This window comes from Podarcis pityusensis, assembly GCF_964106645.2.
Source record: "Podarcis pityusensis genome assembly, chromosome: 10".
Taxonomy (NCBI): Eukaryota; Metazoa; Chordata; class Lepidosauria; order Squamata; family Lacertidae; genus Podarcis; species Podarcis pityusensis.
The window spans coordinates 48,097,550-48,118,851 of NC_138035.1; the positions used below are offsets into that span (position 1 = coordinate 48,097,550).

At 42.3% G+C, this 21,302-nt stretch overlaps 1 protein-coding gene across 2 annotated transcripts in view; it reads left to right on the forward strand.

The window, feature by feature from the left end:
• The window catches only part of PPM1H (protein phosphatase, Mg2+/Mn2+ dependent 1H), an 82,135-nt gene that overhangs the window by 34,754 nt on the left and 26,079 nt on the right, over nt 1-21,302 (forward strand). Inside the window, exons 1-4 of one of the 2 annotated variants that reach the window (XM_081022357.1) lie at nt 499-614; nt 1,186-1,354; nt 5,015-5,359; nt 13,030-13,142. In XM_081022357.1, coding sequence (XP_080878483.1) covers nt 592-614; nt 1,186-1,354; nt 5,015-5,359; nt 13,030-13,142 — 650 coding nt within the window. In that variant the 5' untranslated portion in view covers nt 499-591. Of the gene's footprint in view, nt 1-498; nt 615-1,185; nt 1,355-5,014; nt 5,360-13,029; nt 13,143-21,302 lie in introns of those variants that run through there. The other variant, XM_081022356.1, reaches the window with a different exon arrangement.

The following is a 21,302-nucleotide window of genomic DNA, read 5'->3' on the forward strand; positions in this document are numbered from 1 at the left end:
TTTTTCAACATAGTCAAGAAAAACCTATCTCATTCATAGAACGTCTGGAAATGTTGGTGCCACAAGGCCCGTTTTGCATGTTACATTATTGTAAAATAATTTAGCCGTCCTGAGATCTCAAAGTAACATCATCATGGCTTTCAGAAACAGCGTGACTATTTACTTTTCAGGCACCTCAGGAGATATAGATTGAAATAACTGCCATGGTGTCCAAAATATTACTTACGACAGCATGAATGATTTAGATTTTCCCTCTGGCCATATATACTTGGATAACACAATCGAGGACCCATCCCTAGAAAACTTTATAAAAGCTGCAGCAGGCAACGTCTTTATTGGGACCAACCAAAATGTCACAAACAATGAGCCCAGGAAGTTCCTGAGTTTGAAAGGCTTCACCATGCCACCTTGGAGTTCCCTGGCAAGCCTTGTCCTATTGTATTTTGTGATGCCATTGCATGTCACAATGTGGGCAAAATGTTGGGAACAAGCCTTTTCCATATTGAGTCACATTGGACACAGGAAGGGGATGGATAAGAAATAATCTTGTACTGCAGTTGTAGCTGCCAGTAGCTGTTCTCATCACAGTTGATGGGTGTATGGCAGAAATCCCTGTAAATAAGTAGATTAGATGAATACATGAATAGGAATTTTGGGTTCTGCTGGCCATGGTAGCCAAAATGCAGCCTCAGTTTTCCGAGATAAACAGTCCTTATCTACCATATGTTCAGGATTAAAAGCAGGGAATGGGTTCCACCATTGTGTCCTCATTTGAGCATCCATGAAACAGATGTGCGGCCGTTGTTGATGGGCAGACTTCTGTGGTAGATGAACCATTAATTTTATCCGACATGGATTTTGTGCTCTGAGCTTCCTGTTCCTTCAGAAGTGCCCCAACAGTGTGATTCCCTCCAAGTCAAGAAATGATTGTGGAGGATTACAGAATTGTAGACTGCATTTTCTGGCTTTATTCCCAGCAGCCCTTGCTCAGGCCAGAGTAGACATCTGGCTTATTCCAAGTGAATTGAATCTGAATGTTGTATTTTTAAAATTTTGTTTGTATTCTTTCTCTGTGTGTATATTATAGAAGGGTGGTGTACAAATTCGTCAAATAAACACAAACACATGTTGTTTTTTTAAAAATAGCTTCTTACGCTGCTTATTTATATTTTGTTTATTTATTAGGGTGATCAATGCGGGTAAAAGTACACACAATGAAGACCAGGCCAGTTGTGAAGTACTTTCAGTCAAGAAGAAAGCAGGAGGAACTAATTCCACACCAAACAAGAACTCCTCTACTAAACGGAGGTCTTCGTTGCCAAATGGGGAAGGACTGCAGCTGAAAGAGAATTCAGTAAGTTGCCGCTTCCTTCTTTAATGTGTCCACAGTGAGATGGTTGCTTCACTTGCAGAATCCTTGTGCAAGTAGTCTACGCTGTAATGTTCTCTCACTAAAACACATGTGTGTAAGCATGGCAGCATTGGATAGAATGGGCAATAGTTCCCATTCTTTCCAGCTTCTGGTGCTGTCTTTGATCGCTCAGCTTGTTTTGCACCCCTACGAACAATTGTGTTGAAAATGTGGATTGACTTATAAGCTCTGGGTTCAGCTCCTGAAATGCTTCCAATTGCTTCAGCTCACGATGGCCACCAACTTGGCTTTAAAAGAGGATCAGACAAATCCAGGGAGGAGAAGACTATCGGCGGGACTTGCCATTGCACTCATTTCTATCTCTGAAGTCCACATCAGCCTCTGGTTCACCCCTGTGAGAATGGGATGTGGGGCTCAGATAAGCCTTTGGCAGAACTCTTCTTATGTGCCAACCTGGCAATCTTGTCCTGTACTTACAGCTGCTCCAGAGCTATGTTTTGAAACTTAGTATGATAAATAAGGGTTAGGTGATTACAGCTGGTCATGGTGGCTGCTGTTTTCTTTGCAGAGGGTGAAGCTCTGCTTAGGATGCCCAGGTTGTAAGGCTCATTAGCTGGGAGCAGAAGCTGCTATTCACCTCCATGTAGCATGTATGGAGCAGTGACATTCAAAATTACGTATGGTATCCAACTAAGTTAGACCCATTTAGTTTAATGGACATGCTCATTTAAGTCCATTGGTTTCAGAGCATCTACCCTTCAGGGTGAGCAAGTTGGTTACAGCTCTGCAGCTTCTGTTGCTGATGCATGACTTGAGGTTCATCAAATAACAGGTGCAGCTAGAGACAGACATCTTCTCCCTTTCCACAAAAGATGCCAGTTGACCTGGGGCCAACAAGAGGGAGGAGACTCTGAGCTTGTTCCCCCCCCCCCCCAAAAAAAACTTTTGAGAAATGAAAGTCTCTAGCCCTTGTAGAATTAAAGCAAAATGTGTGAAATGAACCCTGTCCAGCCTTTCAGTGCTTTTAGAAAATGAGAGTAAAGTCACAGCTGTGATTGCTGAGTGCTGTAGAGAAATTCTAGAATCGCAGGTGTGCCAGGAAAGATGAAAAAAATGGCCTTAACCAGGAAGTCCCTTCTCTAAACAACAAGGACTTGCTGATTCATTTTGAAGCTGATCTTTGTTTTTCTTTGGTAAAGAAGTGGCTGTTGCCCAGAAAAAACAACCAAGGAATTCAAGATTTTGGTTTAGTTGTGCCCACCCAAAACCACAAGTTAGCTGCAAACACAGGAGTTTGTGTGCTCTTCCTAACTGATTTAATTTCATTCAGAAATGTGATTTGCCCCTCTTTTGAGTATGCAAACATAAAAAGAATTACCACGCACGTCCAGCGCATTTTAGTATATCCATATATCAGGGGGACATTGCAGCGGAGAGAGAGCATGGGCTATATCACCCCTCCAAAATAGCCCAATTTTGTTATACAGTGGCAGGTGGATTGAGGGTCGGAGGACTGAGAGAGGAGTGTACGACAACCCTGAAGTGTAGTCTGGTGTTGCTATACTCTAGTCTCTTGGCTCTTTTTTTTTAAAGGAAAATGCAGTAAAAAACAACAACTGGCTTTGCATGGTTTAGGGGTAGCACTGGTGCAGAGCAGGGCTCTTGTGCCTGAAAGTTCTTTGACAGGCAAAGATTCAACAGGTTAAGTCATTTCTAGTATAGAAATACAGTTACGGAAAAGTTTTAATTTGCTGACCTCACTGTCAGACATCTTAGTACTTTTGTATAGCCTCATTTCTTTTTAGTTCCTTTACCTCACTCGCTAATGAGAACACAATTTTGCCTAGAATATAAATCTTATGCAAATTTGTGCCCTCTTCTGCTTTAAACCCAGAAAATCTTGCTCACACACCTGTTTCTATGCATTGTGGATTTTTTGAAGGAATGTCTTGTCCTCAAATAAGATTCAGTAGTCTAACTTAGGTAACTACCTTACAAATGTTATCTGTACCTTTGCTGTTGCATGGTTCATTTCCCAGTTCTCTGGGTGCCTCATTTTAAAACAGGTTAAGAATTTAATATATGTATAGATGATAACATGCTTTGAAATACATAGCCTGAGTTTATTGAGCTTCAGTGTTTCAGAAGAGATTAGCTTTAAAATATGATTGCTGCGAAACGCTTGCTGCTAGAGGGCAGTCTTGTTTCAGAAGCTAGCCCATTTCACTGGGCTGCCTTTTTAAAAGAATATGTAGCTGGCCTTCCTTGTGTGCAACATTAATGTGTAGTAGCACAGAAGTGAGACATTTCACTCTGCGTTTCTTGCTGAGATATTGTTGCATCTCTCAAAACTTATTAAAGCAAATGGATAAAACCTGAGGGTTGCAAGCACTTAGGAGAAGTCTCCCAGCGTGACATCAACTAGCAGACAGCCTCACAAAGATTTTTTTTGGGAAAAAATCTAGTAGCTTGGAAATGTACTGGTTTACTCCTTAAAGCAATTTTAAGTACTGTGACATGCTTTTTTCTTAATTATGACACACACCCCCCCCCTGTATTGTTTATTCTCTTCGTTCAGCCAAACTTCAAATTTTGGATTTTACTGTTTTTTTTTGTTGCTGCTAATAATTTAATGTTTATGCATAGTTATCAAATATCTGATTGATCTTTTTTGTCTTGGGTTACTCCAATCTTGTTTCATAAAATGAGGCTTGTGTTTTTATTTTTGGTCATAACCTGCTTTGAGGGCCTTGGGTGGAAATGCAGCGTATGAATCTAATTGTAAATGTAAAATAAAATTGTGCAATGAATTCTCACAGGCCAGGGGATACTTGGTCAGATGCACGCAGTGAGTGTTTATCCATATATATTGAATTACGCTCAGAAAATCAAACCCTGCATTCAGGGTGTGAGTCTTGTTGACCCTGCATGCACTGGTAGTGAGTCTGGTTGACCTCATTGGGGTTTAGTTCTGAGTAGACCTGCCAGTTAGCAGGGATGCGGGTGGCGCTGTGGTCTAAACCACTGAGTCTCTTGGACTTGCCGATCAGAAGGTTGGCGGTTTGAATCCGCACAACGGGGTGAGCTCCTGTCGCTCTGTCCCAGCTCCTGCCAGCCTAGCAGTTCAAAAGCACACCAGTGCAAGTAGATAAATAGATACCACTGTGGCGGGAAGGTAAAACGGCATTTCCGTGCGCTCTGCCTTCCGTCACGGTGTTCCGTTGCGCCAGTAACGGTTTAGTCATGCTTGCCACATGACCCGGAAAGCTGTCAGTTAACAAACGCTGGCTCCCTCGGTCTGAAAGTGAGTTGAGCGCTGCAATCCCATAGTCGCCTTTGACTGGACTTAACCGGCCAGGGGTCCTTTACCTTTAGCTTACCTATAAAATACTTTTATAAATAAAATAACACAAATGTGTCACTTAATTATTTTTTAAAAACTACCTGGTAGCAGATTTACAGGTTTTCCAATGGCAGAACCACAGTAAAACTGGTTAGTATTGCTGGGTGTCCTGTCTCAGGGGTGACAGCCATCCTTCGAATTGGGAATTGACATTGGGAAATGCATTTGTTCATGACTGGAGCCACTCTTAAAACCCCATTCTTTTATGTTGTTGTTTTGTTTTAATAATACTTATGCAGGAATCGGACGGCGTATCTTTCCACTACTGGTCGTTATTTGATGGGCACGCTGGATCTGGGGCAGCTGTTGTAGCATCAAAGCTGCTTCAGCATCATATTGCAGAGCAGTTGCAGGAGATTGTGGACATCCTGAAGAACTCGGCCGTCCCTCCCCCGACCTGCCTGGGGGAGGAGCCAGAAAGCATGGCTGCTAACACCCGAACTCTAACCAGAGCAGCCTCCTTACGGGGGAGTGTTGGCGCCCCGGGATCACCCGGCACTCCTCCGACTCGCTTCTTTACGGAGAAGAAGATCTCTCACGAGTGCCTCATTATGGGGGCTATTGAGACAGCTTTCAGGGAAATGGTAGGTGTCTCTTCTGCTTAGTAGTCTAATGGTAGGATCCTTCTCTGTGGTTTTGGGTACAGCCGGGGCGGGGAGGGGGAATTGACATGCCGACGTCAGCACATTTAATAAGTTTGTCTGCTAAAGATAAATAAATGCCAGTCTTCTTAATGGTATTATTGGGCTTTTACTGGCAAAAGGAACCTCCACTAGAAACCTGCATAATGGTCCTAATATGAGTAATTGTGGGCACACAGTTTGTGCCTTAAGTGTCACCAGTGAGAGCTTCCAAGTTGCAGTCTAAAAGAGGGCACAGAACACTGGTTTAGGGTTAGGCGACCGTCATGATCCATGTGGCAACTATTGCAGTGGTGCACCCAAGAATCTGTGGCCTGGCTCAGTTAACCTAGACCTGTTTTTCTTTGCTGGGCCTACAGTAGACTTCACCAGAAGAGCCCTAAGTTGATGACAGAATATAACCAGAGTTTATAGCCAGTATCTGATCCATTGCATCATCTTCCCCAGTGTGAATGTAATGCTGACTTCATCAAATCATGTTTTGTACTCCAAAACTAGTTTTGTGAACTACTGTTCCTGTGCCTCATTTCTACTTTATAGACCACTTCCCCCCCTTCCTATGTTAACCATGTTACATTGTGTACCATTGCAAACCACGGTTCCTCCATAAACCATGGTTTGGAGTAAATTTGCAAGCCTGTTCCCTCTTGCTCTCTCTCTGCCCCTGTTTTGTCTTGGAATGTATTTATGTGAGAAGCTAGAAATTTTATTTTACACATGGAAGCTATGACAAAATGTTGCCATGTTCCCATCAGTCAACCATTCTCCTTTCTAGGACACTCCATTCTGTGCCATCTGATTTGTTCTTTCTCCCTCCTCTGGCCCTAACAGTCAGTTGGCATTCTGTAGCCACTGAGGATTCTCATTCCTCATAAGACTGTTTTTGGGTGTCTTTCCAATAGGGTGGTTTTTTATTTCATTTTTAAATTTTTATTTCTGAAAACCTTCAGGTTCCCCCAAACCTGCTGTTAAATTCACAGTCACCCCTGAACTTTGGAAATATAGGGAATGAAGTGAGTTCTGATTAAATGTGTTAACATTAATTTAGGAAGAATTATGGAGGCTAATCAGATTCTGAGATTGCATTTGCAAGTCATATTGATCATGTGTTATGGTGGAGAAAAAAACGGCCTTTTCTTTGTACGTACAGACTTTGCAGAATTTTTCCTCCTTTGTGTCCACTGGTTGCTAATAATTAAATTGTTCTCAGTAACTAAATCATTAAATTGTTTGATAATTACTGTTCTGATCATCTCCATAGGTTACATCTTTTGTGGTTTTCTCTTCTTTGATACTGCTTCAGAGGCCTTAGAGAGACCCTGTTGTTTAAAAATAATTGGGGTTGAAAAATAATTGAGGGCAGAAGCATGAATTAGCGAGATAAAATTAAAAGTTGTTTAAAACATTCATATTGATTGACAATTAAGCATGAAAACCAGAATATTAACTGAACTATGTAAAAAAAAAAAAAAAGATCCTGGTTTCACCAGATGAATATAAAAAATAAGTTAATACTTGGAAACCCCTTGGTAAAAATGCTAGTTTTACATTTTAGGTTTTCTTGCATTCACACCTACTGGAATTTGCAAAGCAGGTGCAAAATCTTGAGGATCTGATGCCCTTTTTAAAATGGGCAGTTTTTAGTCCGTACAGTTGGATGTGTTTGAGAAATCCACAGGTTTGATCCAGAGGTGGCTTGCTTGAGTAGTTTGGCATTCGTTTCACGGACTATTGACCTGTACACCACTACTTTATTCTTCCCCTGCCACTGATTTTTTGGGGGGAAACCCAGGGCTCCCCAGTGAAGTACTGTGTCTCAATCAGGTAGAGTTAACAATGAAGATTGAAGTTTATTTCAAACACAAACAAGTTTTAAAATATATTCGAAACGCTGCCACTCTATTCCCTCTCAGTCTTGGCTCAGTCTCTAACTCACTCTGATTCCTCTATCTCCCCCCCCCCCCCCAAAAGAACCAACCGAACTAACTGTCAAAACCTCTGGGCTGAGCCTCAAAATCAGGTAGGCTCCGCCCCTGTGCTTTCTTATTGGTCAGCCTATTAATAGCCTATTAACCTATTAATTGATGCTTTTGAATTATGGTGCTGGAGGAGACTCTTGAGAGTCCCATGGACTGCAAGAAGATCAAACGCATCCATTCTTAAGGAAATTAGCCCTGAGTGCTCACTGGAAGGACAGATCGTGAAGCTGAGGCTCCAATACTTTGGCCACCTCATGAGAAGAGAAGACTCCCTGGAAAAGACCCTGATGTTGGGAAAGATTGAGGGCACAAGGAGAAGGGGACGACAGAGGACGAGATGGTTGGACAGTGTTCTCGAAGCTACAAACATGAGTCTGACCAAACTGCGGGAGACAATGGAAGACAGAAGTGCCTGGCGTGCTCTGGTCCATGGGGTAACGAAGAGTCGGACACGACTAAACAACTAAACAACAACAACAATTAACCCTTTCTCTCCCAAAGAATAGGCAAACACCACAAGTAGAAAGGGACTTCCCCATCCATGCAAGTTGGCCCCATGATTGACATTGCCTTCTTTTGCACACATTGATATCTTCTGTCACTCTCCTTGCACTCCATGCTCAGAACTGGCATCTTGGAGGTCCCCAAGGGCTGCAGTTGAAGATGAGGGATGTGGGAAAGCTTGTCTTACGAGCAGAGTTCTACCTGTGTTTCTTTGGGTCCACCCTGCCCTGACCCAACTAAGGCGATTCTCTTGGGAAAGCCAGGCTCACACGTGTGTGAATTGGGCTGGCGCGCATCTCTTCCTTGCCGGATTGTTGCCCGTAGTTCCAATCTCAGTCTGAAGCATTTGGTCTCATCGCTTTCCTTTGGATGTGCGGTCCTGTGTGTATTTGGATATGTTCTCTCATCCATTGTTTTTTAGGCAGTTTGTCTTACAGTCACATTTTGTTTATGCACAGATATAGCAGGATTAGGGCCAGTAAATGTAAAAAAGCTCCATTATTTAGGGAGCTTCCTGATGTCCCACCACTCTGCCCCTGCGGCACTAATCTCCTACCTCCAGTCCATTACACGGCCCTTCAAAGGATAAACAAAACTTCACTTGGTCTCCTGAGTTCAGAATAAAGCATGCCGGATTTATAGGAACACAGGAAGCTGCCTTTATATGCTGAGTTGGGCCATTGCCCATCTAGCTAAGTATTGTCTACCCAGACAGGCAGCAGCTCCCCAGGGCTCTCACTCCCAGCCTTCTTGGGTGTGTGTGTGGGGGGGGGGTTGAACCCGGGACCTTCTGCATCCAGAGCAAATGCTCTTCTACTGAGCTATGGTCCTTGCTTCGCAAATGGATGCTGTGTGCTGATTTTAATCAGATTTGGATGTAGGAAGCTGCCTCTTTCTGAATAAGCATTGCCTACACCGACTGGAAGCAGCTCTCTAGGGTTTCAGACAGGGGTCTTTCGTGGCCCTACTTTGTAGGAGATGTCAAGGATTGGAACTGTCACCTCTTAGCATGCGACTGCACTGCCACGCTGAATTTCTTGATTTATATGCAGGGGATTTGATCTTCACTAGAACCATCTCTTTATAGAAGTGCAGCAAATCCTGTTAACATCTTATTTTAACATTGGTGAGTTTTGAAGCGATTAGATGTAAAAGCACATACAACTAGAAAAATAATAATTATACCCAGTTTGCGTATTGCCATTTATCAGAGTTAACAACCTTTGATGACTTTAAGCATGCACAGGAACAAAACCGCATGCAGCAGTATTTCCTTGCGGGTCATGTTCAAATGTGTGTGCTTTTATTTATTTTAAAAAGTGTTAAAATAAATTCGGCTAATAATAATAAACCATTTGACTCACCTCCAGAATGCTTCTCCACTCTGAATTTAACAAAACGTACAATAAAAATATTAAAGCGGTGGGGAGATAAACTTGGTGCCTTTGTGATACGAACAACTCCACTAGCTTATGAGGGCTTTGTGCTTTTATACCTCTGTGTTCATCAAACACTATGAATACTGAATAAATAGGTTGTCTGGAGGAGCCTGAAGTGCAGTTCACACCTGAGCCAGTAGGTGGCCTCATTGGGCAGTTTACATCTTGCTTCGGCTTGTGCCTGTCACAAAACCATCACAGAAATTCGTAGAGCAAATGGGATTGAGCCCTCAGTGCTGAACTGCACAGAATCTTATTTGTGACAGATGCTATTAGCATCACAATCCATATACCCTGCTTCAGCCCACTTGGGGACTGCTTGCTTCCAAGTCCTGCCGAGCAGTCCTCTTAACTTTCGCACGTGCAAAATAACTTTCCTATTGCTGTACTTAACCTGGTGCCTACTGGATCTGAAAGCATGATTGTGGGGCTTGGTTGTCAATACGAATTGTGTGCCTTATCACTAGTTGTCATGGCTACTGTTTGTTACGGTGCGTTGCCCTCAATACATTTATTTTCCATAAGGGGAGTGGGGATGCCCTTCTGGGGCAAGACATGACCTGAAAGGAGAATATGTAGCTAAGGGCCAGGGGACAAACCACTAACCAGTCTTTCCTCCTGTGAGAAGACTAGTCTTATAATTAATAACGTTAAATGGCAGGTGACTAATGGCAATTGCTAAACAAATTGGCTGTTTTTAATATGTGGAAAGCAAAGCTGTTGGTTTGTTTGTGCGCATTTTGATCCAGTCTTGTGAATGCTCCAGGGATGTAGTCCAAATTATAATGACAAACGGCCGACTTCAGGCCCCCCCCCCCCCCAGGGTATGGAAAAACGAAATGAATAGATTCTACTGTATTTTGGGGGGGCTTGCAAAAAGGACTGCAAGTGCGATCTTCTTTGTGATGAAATGTATTTGTCTCCCGTTTGGCAATGTTCTATGTGTACACAACTCGGCTCTTTTGGCAGCTGTTCAGTATTGATACTCCTGCTAATGTTATGCATTCTGTTCCCTCAGCTATCTTAACAAGATTTTTGTAAAAAAAGAGAAGAAAATAAACAAAAAGGCTGGATATGCACATTTGGCACATGTACAGTATTTTTCCATGTATAACATGCCCCCGTGTATAAGACACCCCCTATTTTTGGGGACTCAAAATTAAGAAAATACACTCAGCACTACCCGTGTATAAGACTACCCCAATTTTTAAACATTCTTTTCACGTAAAAAGACCCTAGTCTCATACACGGAAAAGTACGGTACGTTATACAAGTTTGTTAATGGGCAACATAGGTTCGCAACCTGGTGCCCTTCAGACACGGACTGTAATTCCTGTTATCTCTCACTGTTGGTCATTCTGATAGGAGACGATGGATATTATAATTTACGTCGCCTTGAGAACACCATGTTGGATGCTCCTCCTCGGAAATAGCTCAGAGCTGGTATTGACTTTTTAGCAAAATGAGAGGATAAAATTCAGAAGTGATTCCCTGCACGTGGCAGATACTATTTTAAAGTTCCCCCTCACAGTTAAAAAAAAGCCAAGCAACTCCCTTCAGCCGTGGGGGTGGGAGTGGGGAGTCAAGTATAAAAGGGACAAAGTTTTTAAACTCCTTCTGAAGTTTGGCTAGTCTGTTTTCCAGGAGGTTTTTTTTTGCATAAGTAACATTTTAAAAAGTGAACCTCCGCCTGCAGCCTAAAATGGTACATTCCATTTTGCCACTTCATTCCCAACCCTTTCTGCAGTGTGCGTAATGGTTGAAAATGTTTAAACACATCTCTGGTCATGAAAGCTTAAGTTATGCTTTCCAGTTGTAGTATGTGTGACCATTTGTTGGTCAGCATTTGACCAATTGAGTTTGAAATTTTGTGTTTCAGGGGTTTTTTTTAAACAGTGTGTGTGTGTGTGTGTGTGTGTGTGTGTGTTCGGAGCTGCCCAGAGGGCTCCTCCTGTTATGGTGGAGCTATCTATATAAACGGAGTGAATAAGATAATAACAGCAAATCGTTGCCCTTATGGTGAGGTGTGCCTTTCAGAAGTCCACCCATTGTGCAGTTAAATTTTTATTTCATACTTCATGGGGAATTATCGTCATTTCTAAACTCAGGGTAGGAATGACTGGCTTTGGGGGCCAAACTAGATAGAAGGTGAATTTCAACTCTGTTGAAATACAGTTTTTATTATATAAACAGCAAGGTACTGTGGATAATTTGTCTGAAATGTAAAGAACAGCTGCTGAGAGACTCTTGGTTGGCAACATGGCAGGGCGAGAGGGTGCTCAGCCTCCCAACCAATGCCTTTTGTTATGTAAGTATTAATTGCATTGCCTCCAGGCTGCCTCTTAATTGTGGAAGACCACAGAGTACTTCATGCTCTAAAGACAATACTGTGGAAGTGGTTTGTATGTTGTGCAGAAATCTGAATATTCTAGTGACTTTCTTGATGCAGTTGCTGGCTTGAATGTGGGGATGATGGGAACTGTAGTCCAAAAACAGCCAGAGACCCAAGTTTAGGAAACCCTGTTCTAGAGTGTGAGAACGTGACTTGGCTTGAATGTGTGTGTTTCTTTCTCTTTCCTTTATTATACCTTCCTGTGTATAAGGCTGCAATCCTAAACTCACTTCCCCGGGTGTAAGCCCCATTGAATTTATAGGACTTACTCTTGAGTTGACATGATTAGGCTTGCAGCTTTGCTAAGTTTCTAAATGGTTCTTCTTGCTATTGGTTTTCCTGCTATGGTTTCTTACTTGCCTAAAACAAGTGTGTGTGGTTATACACATGGCTCCAGAATGAGGTAGTAGAATGGACCATAACACTTCCGCCTACAGGAAGAGGGAATTGCATTCTTAGATGTTTCCCAGTATAGAAGTTGTGACAACAGAGCTGGGCTGTGTCCATGAGGCAAACTGAGGCAGCCGCCTGGTGAAATCTAAGGGTTGCCTCTTTGTGTGACCCCTCCTTGCTGCCGTTGGAGGAGAAGTGAGGAGAAGCAGCCGCTTCCAGTGAGATCTCACAGGGTTCTTTCAAGATCTTGCCAGAACCCAGAAGCCCTGTGACCCCAATAAGTGAGACTTCAACAGGGGCAGCGGGGGTAGGCAGATGGCACATGTGGGTGGCCACCTTCCCATTTTGCCTCAGGTGGCAAAACTGGACGGGCAGTCTCTAATAATAGTAGTGGTAGTAATAATAATAAAAATAATAATAAATCATCCTCACTAGCAGAAATCTATTACATCAAGGAGTGGGTTGGGAACTAGGGTACTGATCTGCTATCTTTTTCCTTGCAAGGAATTATTTTTAACATGCCATTGAAAAATGACATCCCTGACCTGCACTCTGAATTAATGCAGCCCACTCCCCTGCTTCCATTCTGCTACACATGCAGACTGGGCTTTCCTTTTGTTCTGTCCATGAGGTAATTGCTGCTTAGCTCTGTATCTTTCTTATACTCCTCCGCCTTTTCCCTGTCAGCTTCTCACTGCCTTCCTCAGTCTCTGGTCTCCTCTGCTATGTATCAAACATTCGTCATAACTTCTTTGATTTTTCTGAAGCGCCTGAAATAGAAAACCCAGCATTGTCTGCTTTTCAGTATAACTATGCTTCAGACGGCGTTACCGCTCACTGGGAAAAGAAAGACAGTATGTGGTTCTATGTGTTAAATTCTGACAGGTTCTCTCTTTTATTCCTCAGGACTTGCAGATAGAGCGAGAAAGGGCTGTGTACAATATATCTGGCGGCTGTACGGCCCTCATTGTGGTGTGTTTGCTAGGAAAGCTCTATGTGGCAAACGCTGGCGATAGCAGGTAGGCACAATTCTTCACGTTTCTTGGTAAGTTAAGAACATATAAGAAAAGAACGACAGGCCTATCTAGCCTGGCATCCTGTTCTCACAGTGGTCAACCAGATACCTATGGGAACACAGCAAGCAGCTCCTGAGCGGATTGAGCTCTTCTCTCAGTAAGCAGCAGCTACCAACCTGCTGGAAGCTAGCATTATGACTCAGTCCTGTCTGGTGAATGTTAAAATATCTAACCCATCATCTGTCAAGTGCATTGGTGTCCAAACTATCAAAGTGCATTGGTGTCAGGAGTCCTGGAATACATCAAATCTAGATGAGATTTTTCCTGCTGCAAGGATGGAGGACAGGGAAGTTTTTCTCAAATGGAAAGCAAGTGTCCTGTTGTACAATCCAGGATACATTCCAAAAAATGAGGTGGCTTCTTTGGAACCTCATGAAGAGCGAATATGACCCTTTTTTATTCACACATTAGATGGTCTAAGCTCATTCTTGGCTTTTGACATATAAAGGCAACTGGTTTATACGGTCACAATCTATACCTGAATCTTATCCAAAGTGTCTTACTGTGTGTTCTTGGCACACGTCTCCTTTCCTGAGATGGGTGGAGGAGAGTACTTTCCAGTGTGTTCTTTTTCAAAGGGGTTGATATCAAGGTCAAAGCATTGATTTTCTGTCATTCAGAAATTGCATAAAGAAATGCAGGCACCAGTCTCAGCAATGTTCTCTCAGCCTTTCTTCCCCTACTGCAGCATTGCTGTTTACTGTTTCGTTAATGTTTCAGCAGTGCCTTACAGTGCTAGGTACAATGCACTGTACAGTGGTACCTCTGGTTAAGAACTTAATTCGTTTTGGAGGTCCGTTCTTAACCTGAATGTGTTCTTAACCTGAGGTACCACTTTAGTTAATGGGGCCTCCTGCTGCCGCTGCGCCACCGCTGCGCTATTTCTGTTCTCATCCTGAGGTAGAGTTCTTAACCCAAGGTACTACTTCCAGGTTAGCGGAGTCTGTAACCTGAAGCATCTGTAACCTGAGGTACCACTGTAATGCATGTGCATTATAAGCTCTAGACTAAACTATTGCTGTTATAGTAAAGAATTTACAGCTCTGCTGTAATAGCTGTTACGCATCTGTAGCCAGAAATTTGTCGTTTTGGATCAATACACAATTCAGCCCCTCTCGCCTTTTTCTAATTAGCCACTTGTCCTTTGAATATTTTACTTGTCTGCCTCCTTGCACCATTATTTCCTCTTGCCGCAGCCTTGCATATGGGCCCAGTATGTGGATCTTTTCCTTCAATAGGCAGAATGTTTTTTGAGAATTCTGTGATGTCACAGCAGCTCACACGGTGATTGGAGAGGGGGCTTTCAGATCCACAGAACAATGGAGCAGGATCATGGAGGAATGCAACTCTAGTACTTTTCACACAGCAGGAGCTATGATATGGTATCACTGCTTTTGCTTGGGCACCCTGTGTAACTTCCAAAACAAGGATGCTTGCTTGGTGAGTGGATGTGTTTTATGTGCCAGGGAAGATAACCAGTTTCAGGTGGCACCCGGGAATTCAGATGACACACAGCAAACACCGTCACTTCTTTACCTCCCACCATTGCAATGTATTCTAGGAGAATTCTGTTTGTAGAGTAAGCATAAAGGATCCCTTCGCACCCCTAGACAACTGGGAAGCTGATTTGCAAGCTGCTCATGCTTGAATTCAGAACAAATTGATTTTCAGCATTGCTTACATTTGCTTGACAGGTATGTCCTAGCCCAGCAAACTGTTTGCTGGCTTGCATACTCATTTGCTTATCTGGGCTTGTCTCTGTCCACTGCATCTTTTGAGGTATTGAAAGTGGGGGGGAAATAAAAATAACTGGAGGCTACTATGATTAGACACTAGCTTCATTCCATCCCTCCTACCAATTCTGCCCCTGCTTTGCACCTGCCAACACTAAACTGTCCACTCTTCTGGTTTAGCACTCCAGTGAAGAAACAAAAGAATAATAATCTCCCATGAAGTTTTTCCCTAACAAACACATGAAACAAAAAAGTTGTCCTTACTTATGACTGGTTCATACAAATAAACTCTGTTTATTTTAATATATGGTTATGCTATTGACATGTAAATAAGCAGAGAAGCGCTCTCTCTCTCTCTCTCTCTCTCTGTAGAGGAATTGGCCCCATCTATGGGGACTCCTATATCCATATTTCATGTGTGCACCTGCTCTTTCTCCATGTTACCACAATTTAAGGAGATGCCTTCCATCATTCCCCTATGTGGTCATTTGGGTTCATGTGAGATCTTCTCCATGCAGCTGTGTGGTGCCGCCACACCTGGGGGCTGCCTGCTTGGACTTGACCCATGAGAGGGCCTTTTCATGGAAGGTTGTGGAATGCCCTCTCTGGCGATGTGTATCTGTCTCTCTTCTTATTGGTGAGGGAATTAAAAAATGGCTGAAAGTGCTGGTTGAAAGAATGTCTGTCTGTCTGTCTGTCTATCTATCTATCTATCTATCTATCTATCTACTATTATAGATGTGTTTGCCATCCTGGCGTCCTTGAGAATTAAGGATAGGCTATAAATAGAATTATTATTATTATTAATAATAATAATAATAATAATGTAATCCAAGTGGAGAAAATAAACACAGATTCTTTGTTTGAACGGCGCCTCAGCCTCCATACTACTACATATCACAAGTAAGTAAGCCAGTGGTTTTTAAACCATTACTAGAAAATAGCAATGTAATTGTTTGTTTGTTTAAGGCAGTGGTTTTCAACCAGTGTGCCATGGCGGGCAGCACTGGCCTCTGTCCCTCTTTCCTTCCCTCCCTCCTCGGATGTCCTCTTGCGTCTCTGCCTCCCCAAGGCTTGCACAGCTGTTTATTGCAGCAGCCCTGGCTATAAGCGCCGCAGGCGAAGGGTGGCTCTGGGAGGCACCTCTCTTTGGGGGCGGGGGGCAGCTCAGAGACCAGGGGTGGCAGCAGCTGCTGCCCAGACAACTCCCAAGGAATAGGGGAGAGAAGGCTGAGGGAACACTCCACAATGGAGGGTGTTTGAAAAACGGTGAGAGGCTGGTGGCTCTGCAGGCAAGTAGTGACATAACTGGGTTCCTGAGCCCCGCACAGGTGCCGCAGAAAGAATGTAGTTGGTTAAAGGAGCTGTGGGCTCAAAAAGGTTGAAAACCTCTGATTTAAGAGATTTTATAAACATCTAAGTAAAATGATTATCGCCAATATACAGATAAAACCAGCAGACTTTTAAATAGCAAAATTATATGCCTGGATACGCTTGCTAAAATAAAATAAAAGTTTTTAGCTTATTTTCAGCTACTCCTTTATGTTCTGTAAACAATCAGTGGATGTAGTCCAGGCATGATTCTGTGTGCATGTTTAGCTGCCATTGTAAGCAAATGGCTGGGGGAGAGGGAATTTTTCTTTTAGCCTTCAGTTTCCTCCGACTGCTTTGGTTGCTTTCTGACCCATATAATCAAATTCTACTTATATCGACATAATGTAGTCCCCTTGCCTTATTCTGTCCATCTGCTCAGTCGCCCACTTTCTTCTTCTTCTTTTGCAATTGACACATATTGGATTCCTCTTCAGAGATGCCAGATGCTTCTGGCTCACCTGCATGTTCAACTGCCTGTTGACAAAATGAGCACAACCTCCCCGTGGCTCGGAATTCATAACACACTGTCAAACAGAGTTTTCCAAATGGTTTCTCTTTGTCACTTCTTGCCAGATTTTAGTATACCTTATAAAAATGTGCAGTTCAGTCTTCTGTTTCAGATCGTTTCTGGCTGAAAAGGTGTGCATTAGAATCAGGGCACGCTGTGAATACTCTTTTAACAGGGGGAGGAAAATTTCCTGTTGTTTTGATCATAGGAATACCAATAGGCCTAACTTTTGTCTTCCTTAAATTCATCAGTTCCCCTCAGAAGTCTTTTTTCTTTTTAAAGTTGTGAATCATAGCAAAAACAAAAACAAAAGTGATGGGGGGGAACCATGGTTAGCACCAGTGTTATATTAGAGATGTGAGGATCCCATTAAAGCTCAAATACTAAATGGATCCGCGATTATGAGCCAAATTTGTGAGCATCCCCACTGCAAAGAAGATTTAAGTTTCAAAAAGTATACAGTTTGTTCCAGGATTTGAAATATGTGAGGGTGGTTTAACTAAGAGGTAAGGCTGACAAAAAAATGAAAGGGAAAGTGCACATTTCTGAGACTGGCCCCTAATTTGCAAAGAGCTCTGGACCACATCCAAGTCAGCAAGTTGAACATGGGTGGGACAGTCATAAGGTTTGAAATACTGGAATTTATTTGGAATTTATTACTTGTTTCCTGGTTTCTCATCCATTAACATGTTATTGCCATCATATCCCTATGATTGTCTCCACAAGCACAAAGTGGTATAAAAGCTCTTTTAAAAACAGCAACTGGAACTCAGGGCTGTCGTTACCTGGGGGTGCAAACGGTGTGGGGCACCAGGGCACCGAATTCTGGGGGGCGCCAGGTGCCCGCCGCTGAAGCCACTTAAGCTCTTAACCTGTTATGAAATAATAATTTTGATCAAGCTAGAAAAACAAAATACATATATACCTAGGTATTACCAAAATCTATACCTACTGTTCCACTAAAGGACTTTCGACTTTGTGCGCTCATTTACTGAAGACGCACTGCGCCAGTGGCAGCGCTTGTCAGACTTGGGGGCGCTGGGCGGATCTTTGCACCCCGTTGGCACATATGCTAAAGACTCCCCTGCTGGAACTTGTACTTTCAGGTTTCCCTACAGTAACTTTATTGATGGGACTTGAGTATGAATCACACATCTTGTTTTCTTCTTAATGTAGACCAAGGATGTACCATATCACTCCATTTAATTGTTTGAAACAATATGTGTCTTTTTGTAACGTATTGTGCTAAAAATACTAGCAAGACACTTAATCTGAAAGATGTATCTTTGGGCTGAAAGATGTATTGTTCAAGATGTAGCACCTTATGTAGGGATATTTAATCACTGAGGGCCCTTCAGTTAATGTTGATGTTCTCATCTCACCAACATAAGTCAGCCTGCCTCATCTAGCAGTGGTACTACAGAATCTGATTGCATATTTGTAAAATACATGAATGTCAATACAGAATATGACAGATTGAGTCACCTTGGCTCTTAGAATCCAGTAGTTTTCATATCTAGATATTTCCTTCAAGAACATATTTAAGGGTTTTGAAGTGTACAGTTCTGTCAGTTCAATCCTGCCTTGAAATGAAATGATCAAATTTCTGCATTAATTTAGGACATAACGCTTCTAGTGGCCAATTTAGTTGATTTAATCATTCTGCCAGACTCTAAATATATAAATGTTAATGATGGAAGAATGTTTTTGCAAATGCATTACCAGGTCTGGATCCCACCTCTGAAGGCCACAGAAAATTTACGAAGCCAGGTAGTGTTTCTTTAATGCTCTTAACTGCCCAATCTCTCAGTAGATTGTACTTTTCATTGACTGCATTTAAAAGTAATTGTCAAAGTGCCTCTAAAGTGTGTTTGTGTGTGTGTTGAATTGATAGTCCGTGAATCCAAAAGCATTTCTAAAGAAAGGGTTTGTCGTCGTCAGCAGTAGAAGTGCTGCTGGCAGAGTCTGGATGAGACTGGGCAGGCATCTGCTGAGACTGATTAGAGGCCAATTCAAATGTCATAACAACGACATAGCAGCTGCTGAATAGCACATAGCCACATGAGTCTGCCACATGGCCCACGCAGAGCCTTTAACTGGGACTGTCCAGTGATCAAAGCTCTTAGTTGATGGTTATCTCCTCCTAATTCTAAATTTATTTAAGGCTTATTGAATTTCAGGTTTAACAGTTGCAGTAACAGCAACAAACTCCAGTCATCCCTCCTTCCTCTGCCCACAACAAAACATCAGCTTTAACCCATGACGTTCAGTTTACTTGGAACTGCCAGGCAAAGAATCTCAAGTGTAACTGGTACACATGCAATGATAGCCATAAACGTCAGCACAAAGGTGAAAGGCTTCTGGGACAACCTGTTGACCCAAGTTTGTGGAGTCCTGTCTTCAGGAGAACCAGAAGCATGCCCTTCAGCTTCAGCCTGAGAGATCAATACTTTATATCCAAAAATATGCTCTTTGAAGCCAGCATTCAACCTGACTCTGAATCCACGCATGTACATTATCTGCCTACCAACCAACTGCACCATTCAAATGCCGCAAGCATTATGCATGAAACCACTCCTAAAAGTCCTACTTTACTTAATTCTTCTCTTTCCTTTTGCCTGTTTGTCCATCCTGTGGTCACTTCATGCCGTTTTCACTTGACTGATACAGCTAGGATTTGCTCTTGTCTGCCTACACACAGTATCAAAACTCTTACTATTTCTATCATAGACTCATGCAACATCCTCCTTGTTGCTCTCCCTGTCACTGAGCTTTCCATCTCCAGTGTTGCTGGCCATCATACATTTGGCGTTTTCCCTGCTTATCTCCTCCTCCTGGTGTGTGTGTGTATGATGTATAAAATATAATTAAAAACAATTCAACATTACATTTTTTATATGGTTGACTTCACTGGCTTCCTTGTCCTTTCTATTCAGCTTCACTTTAAGCTTACCATATTTTGAAAATGTCTGCAGAACTTCTTTATCTCTTGCTTTCTCTTTTCCCTTCTTTCTCTACGTTATGTTCCCTTCCCATTAAGAAATCCTCTTTGTGTTCCTCACTGCTTGCTTCTCCCTACTGCAGAAATGCCCTTAAACTTGACATCTCACTCTCTTGGTCCATTAGTACATTCAAGTGCCTCTTCAAAACACCTTTTTTCCACTTTTCAACCAGCATTTTCTGGGTGATGTTCTTTTGCCTTCCTTCATCATGCCTTTGATCAGATTGTAAGCCTGAGGACATAGTCCATTTCACTTTTCCTTTTTGTACTATGCCTAATGGTCTTAGGTGTTGCTGTTGTCGTGCTTGATAAAACAAATAGTTGTATTTCTGAGTATGGCTATTTTTAAAAAATCTATATATTCCATTTTCTAAAATTCTATCTTCAGTTTTACTCCGGGCACAAGCATTCAACCAGTTATACCCTTTGGATAACTCCTGTTTGTCGTAATGGAAGCCATTTAGAAGAAATCTTGATGGATATTCCTATGGTTATCTTACAATTTCAAGTTGGTTGGCATTTTCTGAAGCTTCATCACTGGGCTACCTTGCCCAAACAGGCTGACCTTTTGAAAAACGCTCTCACTTCTTGGAACTGACTTGTTCACAGGCAGTAATTGCATTCAGATAGATGGGCACAACAGCAACATATTTAATCACAAGTTGTACCTATGTTTTCTAGGAAAGAACCAATAAAGATCTGGAGCTACGATATTTTTATTACAGAGCAAGAAGGTTTCATGGTGAATGGAAGGAGGTGATGGAAATGTAGTAGGGTAGTTCATGTATTTTGCTTGATGAGAGTGCCTGAGTTATAATAAATGGTTTAAAAACAAAAACACACAACACACATTTTTGTGTGTGATTATACAGCCTTCTCGAACCCTAGTGCCCACCATATATTTTGGACTACAGCTCCCATCAACATTGGCTGGCGCTGATGGGACTTATAGTCCAAAACAGCTGCTAAGCACTAGGTTGGTGATGTGCAATCCAATATAATAATTAATTTCATTGAAAATTCAGGATCATTTAAAAAAATCCAATCATCTATAAAATAATGTAGGCTGAGAAAAAATTAGGTTGACTCAAGGTATGGCAGGCATATCTACTCTCTTGTCCTTACAGTCTGTAGGCTCTTTGGTTCTTTTTTTTCCTTCTAAAATGATAAAACAGCTTTTCCCTCCAGGCTTTTAAAAAGAAAAATACCCTGGCCTGGATCCAAAGAACTGTGCAGTTTGTTCAGTGTGACTAGGAGATATTTGAACATATGTTTTTCAAAACACCATGCCCACCCCAAATTCTGTATGGCAAACCTCTCCTGAAATTAAGGGGCATTTCAAAATCAGTTTGAAGGCATGGCAAGGGGCGGAGGTGGTCTGCCATTGAAAGTAGAAAGTAAAAGCAAACAATCCTGTTGGGTATTAAAGCTGCTCATTGGATTCCAGCCACTAAGTGTCATTTTCAGAGATTTTGTTTGCCCTTCTT